Source organism: Medicago sativa, chromosome 4 (genome assembly GCF_051527215.1).
Source record: "Medicago sativa cultivar Bolivia chromosome 4, Bolivia_mono, whole genome shotgun sequence".
Lineage (NCBI taxonomy): Eukaryota > Viridiplantae > Streptophyta > Magnoliopsida > Fabales > Fabaceae > Medicago > Medicago sativa.
This window is the reverse complement of record NC_140752.1, coordinates 80018573-80041564: the sequence shown is the minus strand read 5'-3', so window position 1 is coordinate 80041564 and position 22992 is coordinate 80018573. Positions and strand designations below refer to the sequence as shown.

At 33.8% G+C, this 22992-nt stretch overlaps 1 protein-coding gene and 1 long non-coding RNA gene across 2 annotated transcripts; one reads left to right on the top strand and one right to left on the bottom strand.

Annotated features, from left to right (window-relative positions):
- Positions 1-8951: 8951 nt before the first annotated feature.
- Positions 8952-11440, top strand: LOC146932417 (uncharacterized). Its single transcript, XR_015008392.1, has 2 exons — positions 8952-9085; positions 11160-11440. It is a non-coding gene; the product is annotated as an uncharacterized LOC146932417 (long non-coding RNA).
- A 3834-nt stretch (positions 11441-15274) lies between these two features.
- On the bottom strand, positions 15275-15577 carry LOC146932416 (uncharacterized). Its single transcript, XM_085707758.1, has one exon. The coding sequence runs from the start codon at positions 15575-15577 to the stop codon at positions 15275-15277; it is 303 nt and encodes a 100-aa protein (XP_085563884.1).
- Positions 15578-22992: the final 7415 nt, after the last annotated feature.

Here is a 22992-nt window from a genome sequence, read left to right as displayed (position 1 = left end):
ACATTTTATCAAACAGTTCAATCAACATAAAATCTAACAATTTCTACCACAAACTAATTTCATCAACGCGAACAATGCAAACAGTTGTACTCTAATCAACAAAAAATTCATTGAGACATCATTAACAATCCTAAAAATTAATATCCAAATCAAATCCTAAAAGCCGGTTCAATAGGATATTAAACACTTACTTGATCTTGGGGTTGTAATCGGTGTTGATCGGCTTAAGATTGATGAAAATCGCAATTTGAGTTTTGGAAATTCCTATGACAGAATGGTTGTTGTTTTGTTTTTATAACATAACACAATGTGACTTAAGTTACGTTGTACGTTAAGTCAGTCACGTAGAGGTATTCTATGAAAGTTTCTTTAGGAGAAAGCAATTCTTGTTGGGAGAAGAGCAATTTTCCACTTATTTTGTATTGGGCCTTGCTGAAGCGGGTCAAACTTGGTGAAAAACCCCAATTAACCCACATTGTTCGATCTTTCCTCTACGAATAGAAAAAAACCCTAACCAACGCCATTCGCTCCCCCACATGCGACGGTGTCCCATCCTCCATGTCAGTGGCGGAGCCAGACAAAAAAGTTTGGGGTGGCCATCATCCCGCCATCAAAATAAACTAAAATATAATATATAAATCATATTGCATATAACACATTTAAGTCGTAATAAACCAAAAACCAATCATTTAAAATTTAAACTACATAATATATAAAGTCGATTTTTTTTTGTTTGAGAAAATAATATATAAAGTCGATCATTACCAAATTTATCAAAATCGGACCGGATATTAAACCGGTGTAGGTATGGGTTCAAGGTTTGAGGTTCAACCGGGGTTAGACCGGGGTTCAACCGGGGTTAATTAAAAAGCATATTTTTATTATTTTAGTATAATTTCCTAATAAAAAATGTATTTTTTACTATAATGTTAACAGCTAATATTTATTTTTAAAGAACCTAAAGTATTTTCTTTTAAGCACAAAAAATTATAAAAACTATTTTTGAGGAAAAAACATTATAAAAACTTAACAAATTTTTTGAAGCATGCGGCATCCCAAATATTAATTCACATAAGCCTAAATGCCCAATCTATCAAATAACCCTAAATTATCAATCTATATCATTCATGAGAAGCAAGCAGCCGCCTACCTCTTCATGTATCACTCTCAAAGACTCAGTCTCATAAGGGTTCACTAATCTTCTTCTTCCTTCCTCCATTCATTCCTCAAACACAATCACATCATGTTGTTACTTCTTCAAATCCTTTCTCGTCCTCTTTCCCAAGTTCCTCTTTTTCTTTGTATCTTGTTGAAATCAAAAGATTAATTTGTTGATTTGCTTGATCTGCTTAATGTTTAAGAAAGGTCTATGATTCTTCACGTTGTTGTTCCTTTCAGATCTGGAATTCCAGTATATAAATTTTTTTATTTATTTTTAGGATGGGGTGGCGGTGGCTCCCCCTTGCCACCCCCCAGTTCCGCCACTGCTCCATGTGACAATGATCTCCTCCCACATTTCTATATGTTGTTTAGGACGAGGGAATTGGGCTGTATTGCCAAATTATCTTGTATTTTATTTAGTACAGTACAAAAATAGATTTTAAGCCACTTATCAAAGCATTTTTGATCCATGACAACCAGCTTGAAATCTACCAAATCATATGTCATGATGTTTTCTGCTAATTTAAAAATCAACTTAAAACACGTTAGAGACCTTTTAAGCCGATTTTACTTTTAAGCCGGTTAAGTTTTTTTTTTTTAAATAGAAGAAAGGAAAACAATGGCTCATCTTCAAGATGAGGCTTGTATTCAAAGGACATACCTATTAAAAGGAACAATGAAGATACTTAAGAAAATAAGGTATTGTAGCATAAATAAAACAAAGGACATACCTATTAAGTCCATTGGTGTTCCGTTCCATAATGAAATGTCAAGAAGACAAATTTGCATTGAAATCAAGTAGCACCTGAATTCAACCAAAGTATCTATTTGATAAAGCCATGCGAAGTATCTATTTAAAAATTGAATAGGGCACTACACTGAAATAAAGTAAATAAATTGCTAAAATACCAAAATGAAATCTCAATATCACCGTTCCCACAATAAAACAAATAATTTCATCTAACACTTTTTCATGTGGGAAGTAATACGTAGATGCATAACCTATTATCGAATATACTAAACTCTAGTCATTTTTAAAATGAAACTTTCATCATAACTCACATTAGTTCATATGATTATTTTCCTTATAGAAAAGTTATAGCAGCTTATGAGTAAAAAATAGAAAATCATTGGTGAGGAGAGCAAGGTAATTGGTAATGTTAAACTCTAATTTGTATTGCTTTTGGCAAACATCAACAACAAGCATGAATGCATCCTTGCTAGGGGCATAAATGGCGAACTTCTTGGTACCACCATAATAACCATCACCAAATCCAAATTACCCATATCTCAAATTATAGAATAATCATTTGGACATATAAATAAATAAGTTTTCAATAAGAAATCAAACACAGGAAGTCAGGAACAAAGAATTCTATGTAAAAGACATAATCATAGCAGATAATCGACATGTCAAGGTGGAAGACAAGTGTCTATGACGACTCCTCACCCCACATCCAATCAACAATACAAGTGTCTAATGTTCCTTAAAAGAATCCATTCAAATAAAAGCCTGTGAAGCAATAGGAACAATGAGGATTAAAGATAAACAATTACCAAATACTTAAAGCATGCTTAATCTGAAATCTGAACAAGTTTTCGAGAGATATCCTACCTTGCATTTCTTCATGTCATACTTTAAATCTCTAAAGCTATCATTTTCCCCTAAAGATCGTTATAATTATGGGAGAACGTTGTTTCCTAAATCACTAAGTTTACCAGCATTAACATGTTGAATGATTTGATCATTGATAATTGTTCGGTGAAAGATGTGAAAGTATTGTGCATATCAAGTGAGACACTAGTTAGTTTAACAAATGCGTAATCACTCTTTCAACTTTTACAAAATCGAGCTATCTTCTACTCCAAGTCTTTGTACAATATTTGCTGGGTACTCCTTATCAGATACTTTGTGGAAACAATTTTTCACCTATCAAACATGTAATCATTGATGCATAGATGTTGGAAAATTACTCAAAGCCTCATTTGGTTCTACTAACCTGGTTGTTTGATCTTCCTAATATTAAACCATTGATAGTGTTTGCAAGTACTCTTCAGAGACCTTAACTTTCATTGCCGTAAGGTTTAATTTTTATTTTCTTTTCAAGTTTTTTTTTTTTTTGTTAACTCATGAACTGTTTTCATTGCAAGAAACCAAGTTTTTTCATATTTTTTGAAATATCTTCCTAGCATATCTTGAAGTAACTGAAAGTAAAGTTGAAACCGCTTTTATATGGATTATCGATGACATTGAAAATTTTCAAGTTAGAAAAGATTTGAACCATCTACAGCCATACATGATGGAATACTAGACATTTTGCTTAAGAACTCATTGTCTGGTATTCCATTAGATTTGCTATCTAATATTCCTTCAGGCATGGCCGAAGATGGTTCAAATCCCGCGTTAAATTCTTTTCTACCTTGACAATTTTCAATGTCATCAATAATCCATATGAGAACGGTTAAAGCTTAACTTGCATTGACTTCAAGCTATACAAGGAAGCCAACTCATCTTTCAAAAACTCACGAACTAAGGAGAGAACATATGCAGTAAGAGATGTCGGTGAATTGGAAACAGTTAGATACAATTATAAAAATCAGTTGTTTTTTTTTACATAAGTTACAAAAAAAAAATTGAAAATAAAATAAAAATTAAGCCTTAAAGAAATGAAAGTTGAGGTGCCTAAAGAGTACTTGCAGATATTGTCGATGATTTTTTATTACTAAGATCAGACAGCCAGGTTACTAGAACTAAAGGAGGCTCGGAGTAATTTGCCAACATCTTCGCATCAACGAGTACATATTTGGCTAAAGAAAGACGACTTCGACAGAGTATTATTTAATTTGATAAAGAGTACCTAGAAAAGCAAATGCTGAAAGATTTGGAGCAGATATCTCGGGTTTGTAAAAGTCAAAACAATGACTACGAATAGTTAAACTCACTAGTGTCTAACTCGAGAGAAACATTTGTGTGGACCATGACCAAGAATTTTGATTTGGTCACACACACAAGTTTTTCTCCTTCTCTCTCTTCTCTTCTCTCTTCTACATGTTCTCTCTCTTCTCTCTTCTCTATTCTCTTTTTGTGTGTGACCAAACCAAAATTTTTGGTCTTGGTCCACACAAGATTTTCTCCTAACTCGATATGCACAAGATTTTTGCATCCTTCACCGCACAATTATCAATAATCAAATTATTCAATATGTTAAAGGCTAAAAGGGGCTCAATTCGACCATCGTCCCTAGTTCAAAAGACAAATTAAATGTTCATAGATATTTAGGAAAGTTTATCATATAATTATAACGAATTTTAGCGGAAACTAAATAGTTTAAGAAATTATCGGTTTAAACATACACAACACAAAGAAAAGAATGTTGACTATGTCCCATGATAAACCTCACAAGAAACCTCTAAAAACAACACAACCTTGCAATCACGTTGAATGAAAAATTTTATGTATAAAAAGCATAAGAAAAAGATTTCAATTAAAAAGCAAACGTGACACAATGAATAATGCATTTTCATACTAGCCTATAGATAGAATTTGTGACTTAATTTGATTGGTGGTAAAGATAGAGAAAGATCAGAGCAAATGGACCGCCATGAATGCAACTCATATCGCCGTCAGCCATGAATGTGACTTTCCCAATTATGGTGCCATTTTCTGTCCCTCTCAACACTTTCCTCCGTCCGGGATATCTATAGTTTTGAAAATACAAAAAATGTCATTGTAATAGAAGTGCATAATAAATTGGCAGAGGCACATTTCAAGCATCATATGTTAGCATTGAAAAAGTATTTTGTGTAAAATATATGAAAGTATGAAACCTATGAAATCATATGATATAAACATGCAAGAACCGGATGCATGGGTTCCCTTACATACAGAGAAAAATTAAATTCATCAAAAGCCATAGGTTACTTGATAATAATGAAACAACGACCATTGAGTCTTGTTCAATCATATGGCTAATTAAATACTATAAGATATCATAAAAAACAGAAAATAAAAAAGTTCGCTCGATTAAGATTTTAAAGAGATCATGAGTCATGACTTATGTGTGAAACAACTCATCACCAAAAGGCCAAATCTAAATCAAATTCAATAAAACGGGATCACATCATGGCACACTTGTTCAATTGTAATCATATATTGACTGTTGTGTGATTATTGAATAAAGCTCAACATATAATTCAATTATCAGAAGATACAATTTCATTCAAAATAAAGTACAACTTCAAAAAGTTTGGAAATCAAATTGCTAATGAATTTATCAATTAAAACTGTAGACGTACATTTCTTTGCTGAGATGCCATATAAAATGAACGAGTTGTCATTTGTAGAACCGGTCTCCTTAGACTCGGATGGGTTTGCGACCGCCTTTTGGAGTGAGCTAGGTGGAGCTGGAGCGGTTAGGGTTTGGAGGATGGATGAGAGATATTTGTAATTTTTTTTTTTTTTTATCAATTGAGATATTTGTAAGATGGTTTGAAGTTGGTTGAGTAGAGTTGGGTTTGTAAAGTTTAAGTGGAAAAAAATAATATAGAAGTTGCTCTTCATTCCCCTAGCTAGGTTGCTCATCCCTGAAAAAAGGTCGGTTGAAAGATAGCTTCTGATGGAATTTTAATAGAAACTAGTTACAAACCCGTGCTTCGCACGGGGGTTCAGTAACGTATTTGACGAAACATTATATTGGAAGGATAAATTGCGAAACGACAGATAATTATAAACCCATAATATAATATTTAGAGTACTCTTGCATTACGGATTACAAAATTAAATCTTCAAAATGGCTTGATCAAGAGTAACAAATGAAAACATCTTTAGTCAGCGGTAGAAACACTTTTCCAGTAATAATTGATATCTATCTATAAACCAATGAAAACCCTATTATCAAAGCTACTTGATTTATATCATTTTGACTTTCAGCTTCAACATATATAAATTATTTCACATGATCTACAACAAAGGCAGATATTAACTGCAATTTAGTATCCAGTTCTTTCAGGTGAACAAACTTCTGCATCAGACAGATAGTTGAAAACCTCTCTACCTAATTTATATCATTTTGTGTTTTAGCTTCAACGTATATAAATCTTTTCACATGATCTACAACAAAGGCTAGGGATGTCAATGGATGCCCATGTGTACGGATAATATGATACTCGTCCCCGCCCCGTTGGATAAATATGATACCCATGCCCGCCCTGTATCCTCGTGGGTACCCACTATACGGGTACACGTGGGTATTGAGCTATCCATGGGTATCCATGGATACCCATGGAGTTTTGAATTTATTTATTTTTTAGTACAAATAATAACTTCTTTTAATTACCAAAAAACTTCAACTTTTAAACATCCATACATAATCCACTCAAAATTTCATAAATCATACATAATTCATAGATAATTCATGATTCTTATATAATCTATATGTTTTATGATGTGAATGAAGTGGAAACGGTGAACTTAATAAGATGAATTAAAAAAATTTAAAATAAAAATAGGTTATTATTGAGGATTTTTAGGTGGGCGGTAAAATTTTCTTCAATAAGGTACCAACTTTAAGTAATAAGATATGATATATAAAGATATATTAGTAATTTACTTAATTTATTATCGGGTATGGGTACCCGTGAGTATGGATACAATCCAATCCGTGTCTGTGTCCATATAATAATGGGTAGTCAAATACCCGTTTATTATAACCGTGGATACCCGTTTAGCTACCCGCTCCATGCCCGTGACGGATTTTACCCACGGGTACTCGTGGGCATGGGTATTTTTGTCACCCCTAGCAAAGGCAGATATTAACTGCAATTTAGTACCACGTATATAAATCCTTTCACATGATCTACAACAAAGGTAGATATTAACTGCAATTTAGTATCCAGTCCTTTCAGGTGAACAAACTTCTGAATCAGACGGATAGTTGAATGTCTCTCTACTTGATTTATATCATTTTGCCTTTCAGTTTCAACGTATATAAATCATTGCACATGATCTACAGCAAAGGCATATATTAACTGCAATTTAGTATCGAGTCCTTTCATGTGAATTATACGCACTTTTAAAAAACTTGTTTTAAAGGAGAGATGTTCAAATTGCGGAATATTACCATTCTTAGTAAATTTGAGAATAAAGGTCGCATAATCCAAATATTTGTGATGCATGGTCTAAGGCATGGGGTTCAGTAACGTATTTTGTAAAAAAATTGTTCCGAAGGAAAAATGAACAAATTAATGAATATTGCACAAAAATTATAAATCTTTATCAAAATATTTATGAAAGCTTTATCAAGAGCAGTAAAACATCATAAATTACATATTAGTTAAAATTATAAAAGTAAGCGCTGCTGTCATAGAGTTACCAAAAAGGGATTAACACCAATATTTACATGACACAAAATGAACGAAAGAAACACATTAAACTCTTTAGCGTCTTGTGTAGGAACTTGGTTATATGCATTAGCGTAACAAAAAAATAGACAAACGGACATAAAATATTACTCTAAACGTTAATGTGTGTATATATTCGCGAGGTTGAAGAAAGGAGATAAAAATATTTGGGATCATTAAATGACAACGTGAATAAAAATATTTGTGAGATTGTGATGATTAACGATATTGAAATTAAATATATAAGTGATAAAAAGATAATAAAATTCCTTTGAAAAAAAGGTAATAAAATTAAATGGAACCTCCTTAAAAAATTAATGGAACGGTTAAAAAAAATAAAGTTAAATTGAAGAAAAAAATATATTGAAATATAATATTAAAAAATAAAGAAAAGATTCCCAGCGTGAGTTGAAAAGAGGTGCTTGTGAAATAAGTTGTCAAGAAGTAGTTTTTTAAAGTAACATTCAACAGCTTCTGGTCAAAGCTCATTCAATTCAATTTTATGCGTTCAAAAAAAGTACTTTTTTTAGTAAGTACTTAATTGATATTGTATGCGGCCTAACTTCTCCTTAAAAATGTAGAGAAGTTTGAAAGAAGTCGGGTCAAACGATACCTTAATCTCCCACAACGGCAATGTAAAAGCAATTGAATTTGGGAGAAAAATTGAAAAATAGTTAAAAATATAAAAATTGAAAAATAATTAAAATTTATTAAAAATATAAAAATTAGAAAATAATTAAAAAAATTGGTTAGGGGCAAAAGTGAAAATTCACAGGACAACCCTTTCAAAAAAAAAAACCACCCTCCAATAATTGAATTACCAAAATGCCCCTTCTAAGGGCAAATTGGTAATTTCAAGGGACATGTCTTTTTATATTAGTTATTTATATTAGTTATAGATTATAGATAAACCGATCACAAAATATGTTTAGATAAATTTGTAACAGCCCGATTTTCGCTAGATTTATTTTAGTTATTTATTTGTGTTTGTTATATGTGCTCTTATGTGATTATCTGCCTCTGTGTGTATTTTTGGTCGGGAATCATAGAATTCGATGTTAGAAGGGTATTTTAGTCATTTTGGACTCGGGGGTATTTTGGTCATTTTGAGGGCGGGGGTAATTTTGTAATTTTTGCCGAAGGTTATTTTTAGTGCTTAGTGAGGGTTTTATTTTACTAAGTGTTGGAGAGTGGGGTAATTATTTAGTTTACCGTTAAGTGACCATTAGTGTTGTATTTTACCGTTAAGTGAGTAGTAACATTTTGGGTTAGAATAGAAATGGGTTAGGCCCATTAAAACATTGTGAGTTGAGCCAATTGAGTAGAGATTATATAAACACTAGTTGGTAGTGAAATTGGGGTCTTACAAACATTTCATTTCACAATTAGAGAGAGAGTTAGAGAGAAAAACACAAGAGGAGAAAAAGGGTTTTGAAGAGAAGGATCTAGAGAGAGCTAGAAGAGGCTAGAGAATCAAGGGTTGGAGCTAAAGTGAGGCACTAGCTAGTGATTGTGGAGAATTAAGGTAAGAGGGTTAGAATTCAAACATAATCAATAGTTGTAGTTCATCCCTAATTCTTGCTTAAGTTGTTAATTGAGATTTTGTTGTAGAATTTTGTGCTTAATTATAATGATATGATTATGTACATGAATTGATTGATAATTGTGTTGTTGTTGTTGAAATTGTATGTCAAAATGGGTATGTATGAACATAGTATGTTTTTGTATGAAAATGATGAATTGTGAAGTTGTGGTTGTTGAATTATGAATGGATTCATGTTCAATTGTTGTTGTTGATGATTTGAATCATATTGTTGTTGAATTGATACATTGGGTATCATTAATTATGAATTGGTGATGACAATTGTTAGGTTGTTGTTGAAAATGGTTGTTGTGAAAATTGGTTTTGATTAGAGAAGAAAACTTGTTGTTTTGAGAAAATGAATTTTCAAAGGTTCGTATAACTTATTCAAATGCTACGAAACGTGTGAGTTTGATGTGTTGGAGCCTCGGGTTATGCCTCGGATCACTTTTGACATTGAAGGGTTTTAAACATCCGATTTTGGGGCGAAAACGGCATAAACCCGCGGCCGAAACGCGCGAAAACGCACGTTACGGAGCGCTGCGCCTGAGCTAGGGCACTAGGCGCCCACACTCAGAGAGCCAGCGCCCAGCGCTGCACTCCTGGCGCCAGGCGCCCTGCACAGGGCAACGTGCCCGTTGTTCCGTGTTCGGGGGGTTGGGGGCAGTCGTGTAGGGGTCCGTAGCGACCGTTTGAAGGTGTTCTTGTACTGTTTTCACTTACTTTTCAACTGGAACATACTTGGCTTTATTGAATGTTCGAATTTTCAAATGGTTTGAAACTTGGATTTGTGTCGTTTCGGTTTTTGGAAAAATGTTGAAAAGTGACCTTTTGTGAGTATAAGGGATTGCAAGCTTAGTCTACAAGTCATATAGGCTTAGGCAAGGCTTGTAGAGTCGGTGCAATGTCTTAATCATGTTTAACTTGACTTTTGGGTGGAATTGTGGAATACGTGAACTTGGGATTTTCTCAAACGAACATAGGCTAATTTTTGAACTAAGGCTTGATTGCTTGTAATTGGCCTAGGCTCTTGTTCATATGATTTTAAAAAGTAGTTGTGATTGGTTCCACCAAGTCTTAACTTGTTTTGCTTGAACATGGGAGTTTTTGTGAAAAATGATCAAGTGAGACGAACTTTGAGTTTTTATTGAATTTGTCGTGTTTGGCCGATGAATTGCTTATGTAATCTCTATTACACGCATATGTGACTTGTGAGAATACATGGCATAGGCAATTGAGATTGTTTACTTGGTTTTGACCCAAATGTTCAATTAACTTAATGTTGTGATTTTGAGAGACGAACTTAGCTAGGAATGACTTTTGAGAATTAATTGATGGTGAATCCTTTATGGAGAGTTATTATATGTTATGTGAAGATGATTGGTGGTGTATTTATGTGACAACTACATGTTGTGGAATTTTTGGATATTGTTGGTGATTGTATATATGATATGTGGTGGTGAATTGTTAATGATTGCATATATACAAGTATTGGTGATGGTGAGGTGATTATTGTTTGTGTGAACATATGCATTTGTAGTTGAGTCATATGTTCATGCATACATGACTGATGGTGGCGGATTTTATATCCAATAGAGGTGATTACGATGTTTTTGTTGCATCGAAGGTGACGACCTTGAGGTGTTTTGGTACCACATGCATCTAGATGAGTCTAGAGACATTGCATAAACTGTTGGTGGATTGAATTGCATTAAGATGTGTTTGATGGTTGATTATTGCTAATTGTACTTGTGGATTGAATTGTTAATTGTTGATTGACAAGGTGAGGTTGTGATATGCGTATGATACACTTGTGGATATGAACTTGATATAATGATATTGAATGATCATGGATTGCTTATATGTTGTGAATATTGAGGAACTATATATGAAATGTCATTCTTTATCCTTGATTATATCTTTCATTTCCAAAGTTCTTATTAATCTTATATGGATTATGATGATGTAATGCTAACCCTCAGTGGTTTACCACCTACCTTTCCGTATGGACGGGTAGATGGAGTGCAGGATGCTTAGTTTGTTTGCTTGATGATGCCGAGGAGTGGAGTTCCTCTTTATTTGCAAGTGTCTAGATTAGGGCTCTTATCTAGGATAGTTCTTGCATGTTGCTTTATTGACTATGTATTTTGGAGTTGAGATATTGTTGTATTTGAGATATGGAGGATATATTTTTTATTATATTGAGATTGGGAGTTGTTTATGGATTATATGTATATGTTCCGCTGCTATGTGATGTGACATGATCTTTATGCATGTATGTATTGTGGTTTATTCGAAGACGTAGCATCTATTTCTAGAATATGTTTGTATATTCGCGCGTTTTACCGCTTATTAGAAATAGGGTGTTACAAAATTTGTGCCATAAGAAGATCTATTCCAATAAATTGGAAGACTTTCGCGCAAAAATGAGGGTCTGATATAGCTATTAGCAAAAATACAGAGGCCTAAACTAAGTTTTTAGACTTTTATTTATTGTTGTAGTATGAACTTTTTAAAAGAACAATTTCTCGATACGCCCCATATATTATTCTCAAAGGCCCACAAAATATATATGCTAGCATGTGATATTTTGGTAGCTGAGGGGAATTGAGAACTTACCTTTTAATAGTATGGTATGACTTTTTTTAGGGGAACAATATGTATGACTTATGAACATATATATATTTAAAGATCTATTGCATATTTTTATTTTGAGGGAAAGATCTATTGCATATAAATGTATTAAAATAAATAATTTGACATATATTAAAAAATAACAAACTCTTATAAATAATAGACAAATAAATTAATAGACTAATGAAATTAAACTTCAAGTTAATTAATCTGATCATATAGAATATCATATTTTAATTATATAATACATTTAACTATGCAAAAAACATGATTTCAAACATGAAGTACATTTTGAAGGGAAAAAATCAACTCATTTCATTAGCTAATAAGTTGTTAATAGAAGGTGGTACATCAATAAATAATTGGGAGCTAGCTTTTAACTGTGCTAGTTCATGAGTGATCACATTTGCTTGTCTAGCTGAACCTTACCTAAGAGTTTGTAAAAAGAGTGTTAAACAACTGCCTATAATGACGTATGATGCAGACAAAGTCGTTATTACTATTGTTACCATTGAAAGCATCAACGACAATCTTCAAATCCATAGAAAAATCGATACTATGAAATCCTAACTCAACCACACAGTGTCATGTTTGACAAAGACCTAATGCCTCATCAACATCCACCGAGCATAATGGGGCAAACTAGGCGGTTTCGAATCTCTCTTCGCAGAATATGAAGTCGCCGATTTTTTGCAGAATACAAACCCCACATTATCAATCCTTCGGTTTCCGTCGAACACACTCCCTCGCCTCTCTCAGAGATTGAGAATCAACATTGAACCTTGTCCATTCCTTCCTTCACTCATTCCACTGATGATGAATGAGGGAGGAAAGAGCCAACTGAAACTTCTGTAGCTTGTGACTGTGATGGCTTTGTGAGAGCAATAAGTGGCAGTGAAAGAGCAATACCCTTCAAGAATTCTCTTCTAGGTGTGCTTTGGCAGTTAGTTTCAGGGACTGAGACAGAAGCTGAGGCTTTGATGAATGCACGAAATGATGAGAGCTTTGAGTGAGATGTAGTTTTAAGAATCATGATTTGTTCTTTTTCAACTGATGGAGTAATTTATATTCGAGGTTACATAATTTCTGAAGAGAAGTTTTGGGTTTATAGGTTGAAGAAAGCTGAAGATGTTAGGGTCAGGCTTGGTAGGAGAATTTCCAGGGAAGAAGAGGATTTGAGTTGGCATGTAAAAGATGATGATGATGATGAAGATGTGAATTGGAATTGAAATTTGCAGGTTCACTTAAATAAAATCCCTAATTTTTTTCTAGGTTGGATTGGAATTGTTATGAAGAAATAAAGATGAAGAAATGAATTAGGATTTGGGTTTTTTTTTATTTTTTTCCTTCTGATTTTTTTTATTTCATAAAACGATTATGTGGAATTTTTTTTAAATCAATAATTACACACGTGGCGTGCCACATAGGCATTGACTAGTCAAAATTGGTAAAAAGGATCAAAGTTGCAAAGAGGCTAAATCTTAAGGGGCCAAAATTGTAGTTTTTGTTCATAGGGGGCCAAAATTGCAAGTTTTTAAAACTTAAGGGGGAAAAGTGCATTTTAGCCTAAAATAAACTACGGGACTAGCTAATTATGGGGCTTCCTCTGCGAGCACATGATGAGCAACCTCGTTGGCTTGTCGCTTAGCAAACTCCACCCTAGAGTTGGTAAAAAAAAGCATTGAATAAGGATTGACAGGAAGACATGATACAACCAAATTCAGAAAGCTCGTTCCGAGTAGCATGAAAAGCATCAACAGTGGTCTTTGAATCAGTTTCAAAATCGACATTATCAAGTTTGCATGTCACTCAGCCACTGAAGTGCATTATGTAAACCCAAAGTTTCGCCAACATCAACCGAATAAAGACATGGGTCACTAACAACCTTTGTCAAGACAAACGTAACTTGAGAGTCCCAAACACAGATGTCAATTCTGATACGATTAAGATGAGAAGAGAACACAACATCATAGGCACCAGAGGTCGCTACCAACCAATAGAGGTCGTCGGCACCAGATTACCAGCTGTAATCAAGGCTGCAATCGAATCAACTCCTCTTGGTGCCTGCTGCGTTTAAGAGTTTATCTAACATATACAAAATTATAAGAATTCACTTTTACTTTTCATTTTCTTAAAAAATGCTCTCTCAGATAAGGTATAAGATACCTCACTATTTTCTTCTCCCCTCCCTCCAAAATCCTTTCATCACCTCTCCTCCTCTCTAAACTCCCAAACATACTCTAACATTCTTCTTCAGCCTATCATATGATAAAGGTTTTCAGGATTTAGCCATGGATGATTAGATACAAAATATAGCATATCAAGACAACAAAGAAGGAATATGAGATTGTGTACCTTTAAAATTTAGGATTCATGAACAATAGATAGTTGTCAGAAGGATGAACGATAACGATAGCTCTAGAGGGATGACTACCCTCATTCCGTTTAGCACCAGAATGTTCCAACAACGTTTAACCGTCTGATGGGATGACGTTTAAATAGCTAAACGGCTGAGGGCAGGGACAATTAAATAATTAATCCAACATCATACTCTTCTGATGTTGAAATTTCTGTGTGTTCTAGAACATTCTCATTGTAAAATTTGAATAAGGAACTGAGTAAACTTAAAAATTATCATATAAAACTCAAAATATATCTGCTGTATGCGTGTTTTATCACTACTGCCATGCGAATCCTCCTAACTGGCGGCCAGTTACTGGCCTGCAAATCTTCCAGTATATATAAGACCGCCCTTGATTATTCAAATGAGCTTTCTTTTTTTGACAAATATTTAAATGATCTTAAATATCCTAGAATTTGCATGGTAAACTTCCTAGCACTGATACAAACGTACAGAGCTATTACTTTTTCTGCTATGCATGCGTGGACATACCAAAAGGAGAAGTTTACATGCATGCACAAAACACGTGAACTTAATTAATTTGTAAGGCCTGTCAAAAAAATTAATTTGTAAGGAAAATTTATTGAATTTCAAATGTGATTATAACTAAAATCAAACATTTTTAATTATCTGACACTAAATTAAGACATATTAAACTTATTTATATTGAAAATGTATATAAATTAAATAATACTAGTATATTTATTTATAGACTCGGCTAATCTAGATATTGACATGATTATGAATCTTTCAAAAAAATATTATGAATATGTATACTATATATAAAGAGATCACATTATTTTTTGTTGACTTTTTCTCATGCAATAGGAATTATCCCACTGCAACAAGGAACAATATATAAAATTTATAACTATATACGAAGAGGGGCGGATCCAGACTTTTGTTATATGTGGGGCTAAAATTTCAAAGAAACAATAATGCAAACTATATTAAAAATATGAAATAACATTGTTTGATACAGTACAATACAATAAAAATCGTCTCCTATCTATTTGCAGAAAATTAGCTAAAATAACATCATTGCTAGTTGTTAAAAGATCATATATATCTTTCTATATAAGTTACAATACGGTCATTTAGCCACTGATCACCCATTTTGTTACATAGGTTACTCTTCGGTTCATAACTTTCATAGCTGGAAAAACACGTTCAACACTTGCAGTTGCTACCGGAAATAGCAAAGCCAACTTCAAAAGTTTATAAACCATAGCAAATGTGTTGCACTTATTTGCTTCCACAAGTTTTGCACAAAGATCTGAAAGCCCTTTCAACTTAGCAAATTTTGGGTCAGATCGAACATTTGTAACATAATTCTTAAGTTGACGGCGTAACACCACTTCCGACACTTCTATAAAATCATTTGGATAAAACTCAGTCATCCTCAATAATTTCTTCACATTTGTGTTATTACTATTATAAAAAAAATAAAAAATAAAAAAGGAAAAGGCATGTGGAGCTTTATCCCCATATAGCCTTCATGTAGATCCTGTTAGAAATTTAGGTCTTAGATAAAAACAAATTTCATAAAACATGTTCAACAATTATGAATCAATAGTGGAAGCAAACAAAACATTGAACATGATTATGATCGGATCTACGACATGTTTGATTTATCAAGAATATTAAGAATTAGGTATTAGGAATACCTGGATAAAGTTTGATGGTAGTCCTCTTGACAACAACGATAAAGAGATGAGGTGATCTGAAACAAACATCAACATCAACACGGTTAGCGGCGGCTGATTTGGTTCTTCCTCAACTGGTACCTTTATGCCTCAAGTTCTCTTCAGATGGGGAGAAGAGAGAGTTTGCTGTGTACGGTATATTGGGGACCATAGCCTTGGACGACCATTAGGGTTTCCCATTATTCCGTTAATGGGCCATCCGAACATCCACCCATATTGAGTCCATATCCATTAATTAAATATTTAATTAATTATCCAATTAAAAATCTAATAGTCTTATTACTTAATTTGATCACTAATCAATTAAGGCTCACAATTGATAAATAGCTAATATAATTATTATTATGATATTTGCCCACATAATGATATTGGAATATAATAAATAATAAAATATTCCAACAATCTCCCACTTGGGCTACATATCTTAATAATTATATCAGAATTCTTTAGGCGCGCAACTGAATGCTATTTATCTTTAGATTTCAACTTTACAATCTGGTCCACCTCATACGTTAATAATGGGACCACCGCGGCTGTCATCACTGACGTATAACGTGACGGAACCCCGACGACCACCATACCAATGCACTTGATGACATAGATCGATATGGATGAGTGGCATGGAAATTTCATGCAATGTGATCTCTAAATCATGTCTATTTCCAACTGGTCCAACTGAAAACTTTAGTGAGATCAAACCGAAGTTTGCAAATTCAATATTTGTACAAAATGATACAGAAATGGTTATAACAAACATAACCTCATGAACTTTATTTCTGCAGAAAATCATAACATAAAGTCTATATCAATACCAAAACAAAAGTATATAACATAAAGTAAAAGAGACTCCCACTAATCCAAGACATCCTTAATGACAACAACCATATGAAAGACCGTATGTGTCATGTCTTTAATTAGCGGATCAGCTAGCATAAAGTTTGTCTCTACTTGTTCTATCATTCAACAATAATAATCTATAAGGTAATGAATTTTTAGAAATTTGTTGTTCAACAACTATACGACTGAATTATGTCACTATATAACTTGAGCGGTCTTTCAATACCTTTAACAATATGCAACCAAGTGACATAAATACTTACAGTCATTTCCTGAGTTAGGATGTGTATTATCTACTTACATCCAAAAGCCAAAGTCTGACACATAAATGATCTCCAAATTGTCAGATCTGTTATGTGAGCATAAGCTCTCTTGTTCTCTTTAAAAAATTCTTCTGGTTGCTTCTTCAATAATTCAAATTTTGAATTGCTCAGGTATCTGCCAAACAATCTTATTATATATTTTCCAAATGCGTATAATAAGATCATACATAAAAAGCTTAGGAAAATACTTAAATTTCTGAATTCATAAACTTTCTAATGGACAATATTTGAGACTGAAAAGTCTCTCTCGGTGATTGAGGTCATCCAAAAATTATGTCATTTCATTTTCAACTTTATTGATATAACTCTTTTGTGATATCCGAATAATACCTTGAGAAGAATCTCTAAGTATTGAAATGCCTAATACAAAAGAGGTGTCCCCAGGATCTTTCATTACTAACTTTTGTTAGAGATTTCCTTGGTTTCACATAACAAACATATATCATCGTTGACTAAATAAAATAAAATTGACATATTAAACTAGGAATATAAACTTACTCCCACTGAACTTGCTAAATCCGCAATTCTCCATAATATTTATCTCCAAACCACATGAGACAGTTACTTTATGAGAATTTGTCGTAACACTAAAGAGACAAATTTCTTAACATATAAGTGGATCATGACTTTGCAAACCATTTACTTTGTATCAATTGACACAAAAGTTTTATTCACCTGCACCATATTGTATCATTAATGTCACCATTAAGAAACACTATATTTAAATCCATCTTATGCAGCTCCATAATTATAATAAGCAAACTAGTATCATGACTGTCTTAATAGAGTCTTTCAAATATACTAATAGAAGTTGTCTTTTCAGTCAATTCTCAATGTGTTTACGTTGGATTTTCGCAAACAACCGCTGGTTTACAAATGGTAACTTGCAAGATCAACCAGTAAATCTTAGGACATATTGTGTTTGTTCTTGTTGTTAGAAATTCTGTGTTTTTGGTGTCGAAAATATAAGAAATACGATAAAAACAATCGAATTCAATCTACTTGAACTCAATCGAACTTAATAAAGTAAAGTGCAAGAACACTTAAAGAAAAAAGGGTAAATTGTATTGATTAAATGAAAGTTGGTACACAGATTCATACATTGCAACTTGTGACTCGTTTCTCGCTTCCATACAGATACTTTGAGTGTAAGTTTGTATGATGGAATTGTGACCCGTTTTTCCTATGAAAAACTACTATTTATACTAAGTCTAGAAATAACTACACTTCTTTGAAATTCAAACTACAACTGCCACAAGTCGACAGTTTTGCTTATTTGAAAACAAACTTAAAATACAAACTGACTTAAAGAATAACTGTTGATAACCACCTTCGAAAATTGCTCTATCGAAGTCTTCTACCATCTTCGAACCTATATTTGCTTTCAATACAACACTCTGTTCGAATCTTCTTTAAATCTAGGTCAACTATACTTTGACCACATTTATTACAGCTAGTAAAATATATTGGCTAACAAATTGCCCCCCAGAAACGCCATTTTCGATTTCATCGAAGAAGAAAAAGACGTTTTTGAAAAAATAACTAACATTCTCCATCGAAATGAATGATGTCAGTATTTAATTCAAAACTAATTCAAATTTCTTTTAAATACTGACCCCACAATCTTAGTTAGTGGGCCACGTTCTCTAACATTGGAAAAGATACCATTTTTAATGGTAAAACTGTCAAAATAAGATCTTGACATGTGTCATGATCAAAGGTCCATATAGAAACAAACTCACCTTTACTCTTCTCACTTTTCACCATTTCATTTTCACTTTCACTGTTCCTCTTCTCCGCCAAAATTCTCTCAAAGAAAAAGCTTTGAATTTTCTGCAACTCCTATCTTTAAACACGAAATCTTCACTATTCATCAACTTCTCACAAAAACATTTAAACAATGACAAACGCAGCAGGAACTTCTCATGTGAATCGCGAAGAACCCATTGATTTCACTGAAGAAATCGCCAGTGCTGCTCCTGCTTTTGTGAACGAACCAGAAATCAATGAAGCTGAAAAAGCTATCTGGAAAACCCAGGTAATCATCCCTTGTACTGATACTCCACATGCATTCTTAGGCCCCATTTCTCTAGAACCTGAAACTCCAGAGATTAACTCTCTTTTTCCATGTATTGAAACTCAACCTCCTTTAATTTTCACAAAAGGTCCTTTTGACCTAAGTTTTGTAAAATCCAAAATTAGGACTGAACCAAAACCTTCCCCAGAATACATTGCTTGGTTAGACAAAGTTCAAAAACAAAAGGGACAATTCTGGAAGGAGAAAGGGATTTTTGATCTCATCCAAATATCTCGATATGGTCCAAAATACCATAATGAATTGATATTTGCTGCTTTACATTTTTGGAACCCATCGAACAACAGCCTTCACTTGAAATGTGGAATGCTCACTCCTACCCTTTTAGATGTGGCTGGCCTTACTAGCTTAAAACCAACTGGATACACCTTTAATCCAGATGTTACCACCTCTCAATACTCAGTAGATTTCGATAGCCCTGCCTATGGTTTGTTTATAGCTAACAACCATGATACCAAATGTGCTGAAGTATCTGCAGATGAACATGTAGCTTTCTTGACCTACTGGTTATCTATGCATGTTTTTTGCTCAAGGTCAGTACAAGTCCCTAAGAAATTCATGTGTCTAGCTAGTCAGTTACACGAAGGAGCAGATATCTGTTTAAGCAAACTGATTCTAGGTTCTTTGTATGAAACCCTTAACCATACAACTAATAATCTTAGAGATTATCCCCGAACTGGTGGGAATTTAGTTGTATCAGGACCCATATGGTTGTTCCAACTATGGCTTTTAGCCATTTTTGGATCAAAACTTGCTTCGATCCTACCTTCCTCTTACACATCAGCATACTCAGAAAGGACCACTGAAGGTATAGGCTTAGCTATGTTTCAACCTGATGGGAACAAGTCTTCACAACAACTTTTTGAGAATGCTTACAAAACCTTGCTTGATTGTCCCATTTTCACCCCTATAATGGCACCATTTACCACTAGGAAATATGGACCTAACTGGTTCAAAGAGGATTTTCCCACTACTTCGAAAACAGCCAACAAAACAGAAATCAATGCTATATGGGAAGCTTATTTGACCCCTACCTATCTATCTAGCAGACTTACACCTGGTAGCCCTTATGGAGTATATGGTTATCAACCTAACCATGTAGCTAGACAGTTTGGTATAGTTCAATCGAAACCCAGCTCTTTATTCAAAAGTATAAGTGAATGGAAAATTCCTCAGATCGAACCTGTGTGGAAATCCATAATTCAAGCCAAGAGAACAACTGTGTTCGAGCCTACATATTTCTCAACATCATTTGCATGCTCTGAAACATTCTTTCGATGGTGGCGAAATTATTACACACGCCAATCCAATCGAGGGAATCCTGATGAATTGCTGCCTCAACTGACCAGTACTTTTCACACTTTGCAGAACAAAGACAAGAAGACTAAAGGTACGCACATTAAAGAAATTCAGCAATTTCAAAGATATTATCAAACAGCATATAACCCTTTACATCCAAGGAGGACAGTATATTATGCTGCTCAGACCTTGAGAGACAAAATTCGAGAAAAAATTCCAGAAACAATTTTTCCCCCTGGAACACCCAATAAATATCTTTATGTTTTAGAAAAGAAAATGAAACTAGCAAAATTTCCATCTTGTAATTTTGCTTTGGCCTTTAGGCCACCATACCCAAAATGGTTACTTTATAATTTCGAAATCCCACAGGATAATTTAGTAACCTATGCTAAATGCAATTTATATCAATATAGTGGTGAACTTGGTTATGAATTATCCCAAGTTCGAATCGAAACTCCCAGTATCATGGGTATGATTTTTTCTTTTACTAAAATATATTAATACTATTTTTAGAAAAAATAGTACTTATCTGTATAATCACATATTTCAGCTTTGCCTTTAACTCCAGGAGAAACAAAGCTCGATGATGCCAGCACCCAGAACACTTCAAAAAGCAAGTCTGACAAGAAGAAAAAGAAAGTTTCCCAAACTAAAGAAGTTGAATCGAAGAAATCTGAGGCTGCATCGAAGAAACCTCCTAAATCAAAGGAACCCAAAGTGAAAACAACTTCATCAAAAGGACCTTCTAGATCGAAAAGCAAGAAAGAACAAGCAACTGTTGATCTCTCTGATGATGATGGCGAGGTGGAGATAACTAAAGAACAGATCGAAGCTTCCAAAGTAACACTTCCCAAAGTCAATACTGAAGGAAGAAAGAAAAGAAAACAAAAACAAATATCACTTGTCCAAGAAAAGGAAGTCGAAGTGGAAGCTTCTGAAGGTTCTCCCACCATCTCACCATCTAAACCATTCAAACGTCTTCGAAAGGATTCTCACTCTAGTGCTCATTCACATGTTAGTGATAATGGTTCGAAGGTATTTTATCAAAACCATATTTTATACGAAATATTTCTAAGTGTCTTGTTTTAAGCATTTATCTTATTCTTTTTAGGGTATCGAACAAGAACAAGCTAATCCATCACAACATGGGCAAGTTCTTCCTTCTTCGAAGACCACTTCACCAATTGCTGAAGACAAAGAAGATGAGCATGATGATGCTAGCAGTCCAGAAGGTCTTAAAGTGAATCTTCCTCAACAACAACAAACAGAAACACCCACTGATGACTTGGTAAATGATGAATCACTCAACAATGACCAATCTCATTCTGCACCCACCCTTGGAAATAATGTATCAAACTTTGCTACTGAAGATACAGAAATAACTACTCGACAAGATGCTCCTGGTGATGCAGAGATGATTGCTCAACAAGATACTCCTATGATCGATCTGGAAGAAATCGATCGATTGGCCAAAGATGATCCTTTCAACGCTTTTGCCTTGATAGCTAAGAGTAATACTCTTTTCTCAACTAGCACTGGCCAAACTTCTGATTCATCCAAGGGAAATCCCTCTGAGACTTCAAAGAACAACCTGCTAGCAGAATTTCAAAAGAGGATCATCGAAGCCAACTTGCTAGAGTTGATTGAAAAGGATGCTGGAGCTCTTGCTGAAATCAGGAGTTTATTTGAAAAGCTTGGTGCTCTCCCAACTGGTTGGAAATTTCGAAACCTGTTTAACTATCTTGAACCAATGTTGGAGAGTGCTAATCAAAACTTCCAGAAGAGGAAAACTGATCAAGCTCAAATGGAAGAGAAGAAAGCGTATCATGATCAAATTGTGATCGAACTGTCATCCTTCCAAGAGAAATTTAAAACTCTTCAGCAAGAAAGAAACAATGCAAAGCAGCAAGTGGTTGACATCGATGCCAAGATTAAAGAGTTGGAAGCTCAGAAAGCTGGAATTTTGGCTAAGGATGAAGCCAGAAATCAAGAAGCCAATGAAGCTGTTAACAAATTCAAGCTCTCCAAGGAACTAGAGTCTACCATTGCTCAACTTGCAAGTGACAACCATGCTCTCGATACTCAACTGGCTGAATACAAGAGCCAAATCGAGAAACTCATCTCATCATTTGAGATTTAGTTCTGTTTCTATTTTATTCTCTAAGACTTTTATTTTATTTCAGCCTTATCGAATATCTTGGTCTGTAATGTCTTTATAACAATCTGTGAACCATTTTCTGTTTCGAATGACAATTTCTTTTCAATCATCGAAATTCCTTTCTTATTCTCTTATATTGAATTCAAATTTTATTTAAATCCAAATAAGATTGGAACAATTTCCAAGACATTTTAATGATGAGGAAACAAAAAAGTAACTTTTTTGTTTAACCCAACAAGTTAAACTTGTCTAGGAAGTTGAAAAGAAATAAAACAAATAAATGACCTTTTAACACAGATTAATCCTTTTAAAAGAAAACCTTTAAAACTTCCCTCAGGTTACAAAGTTAAGTAACCATTGGCCATCGGAATAACTGTTCCCACGTGTCATCATCTTC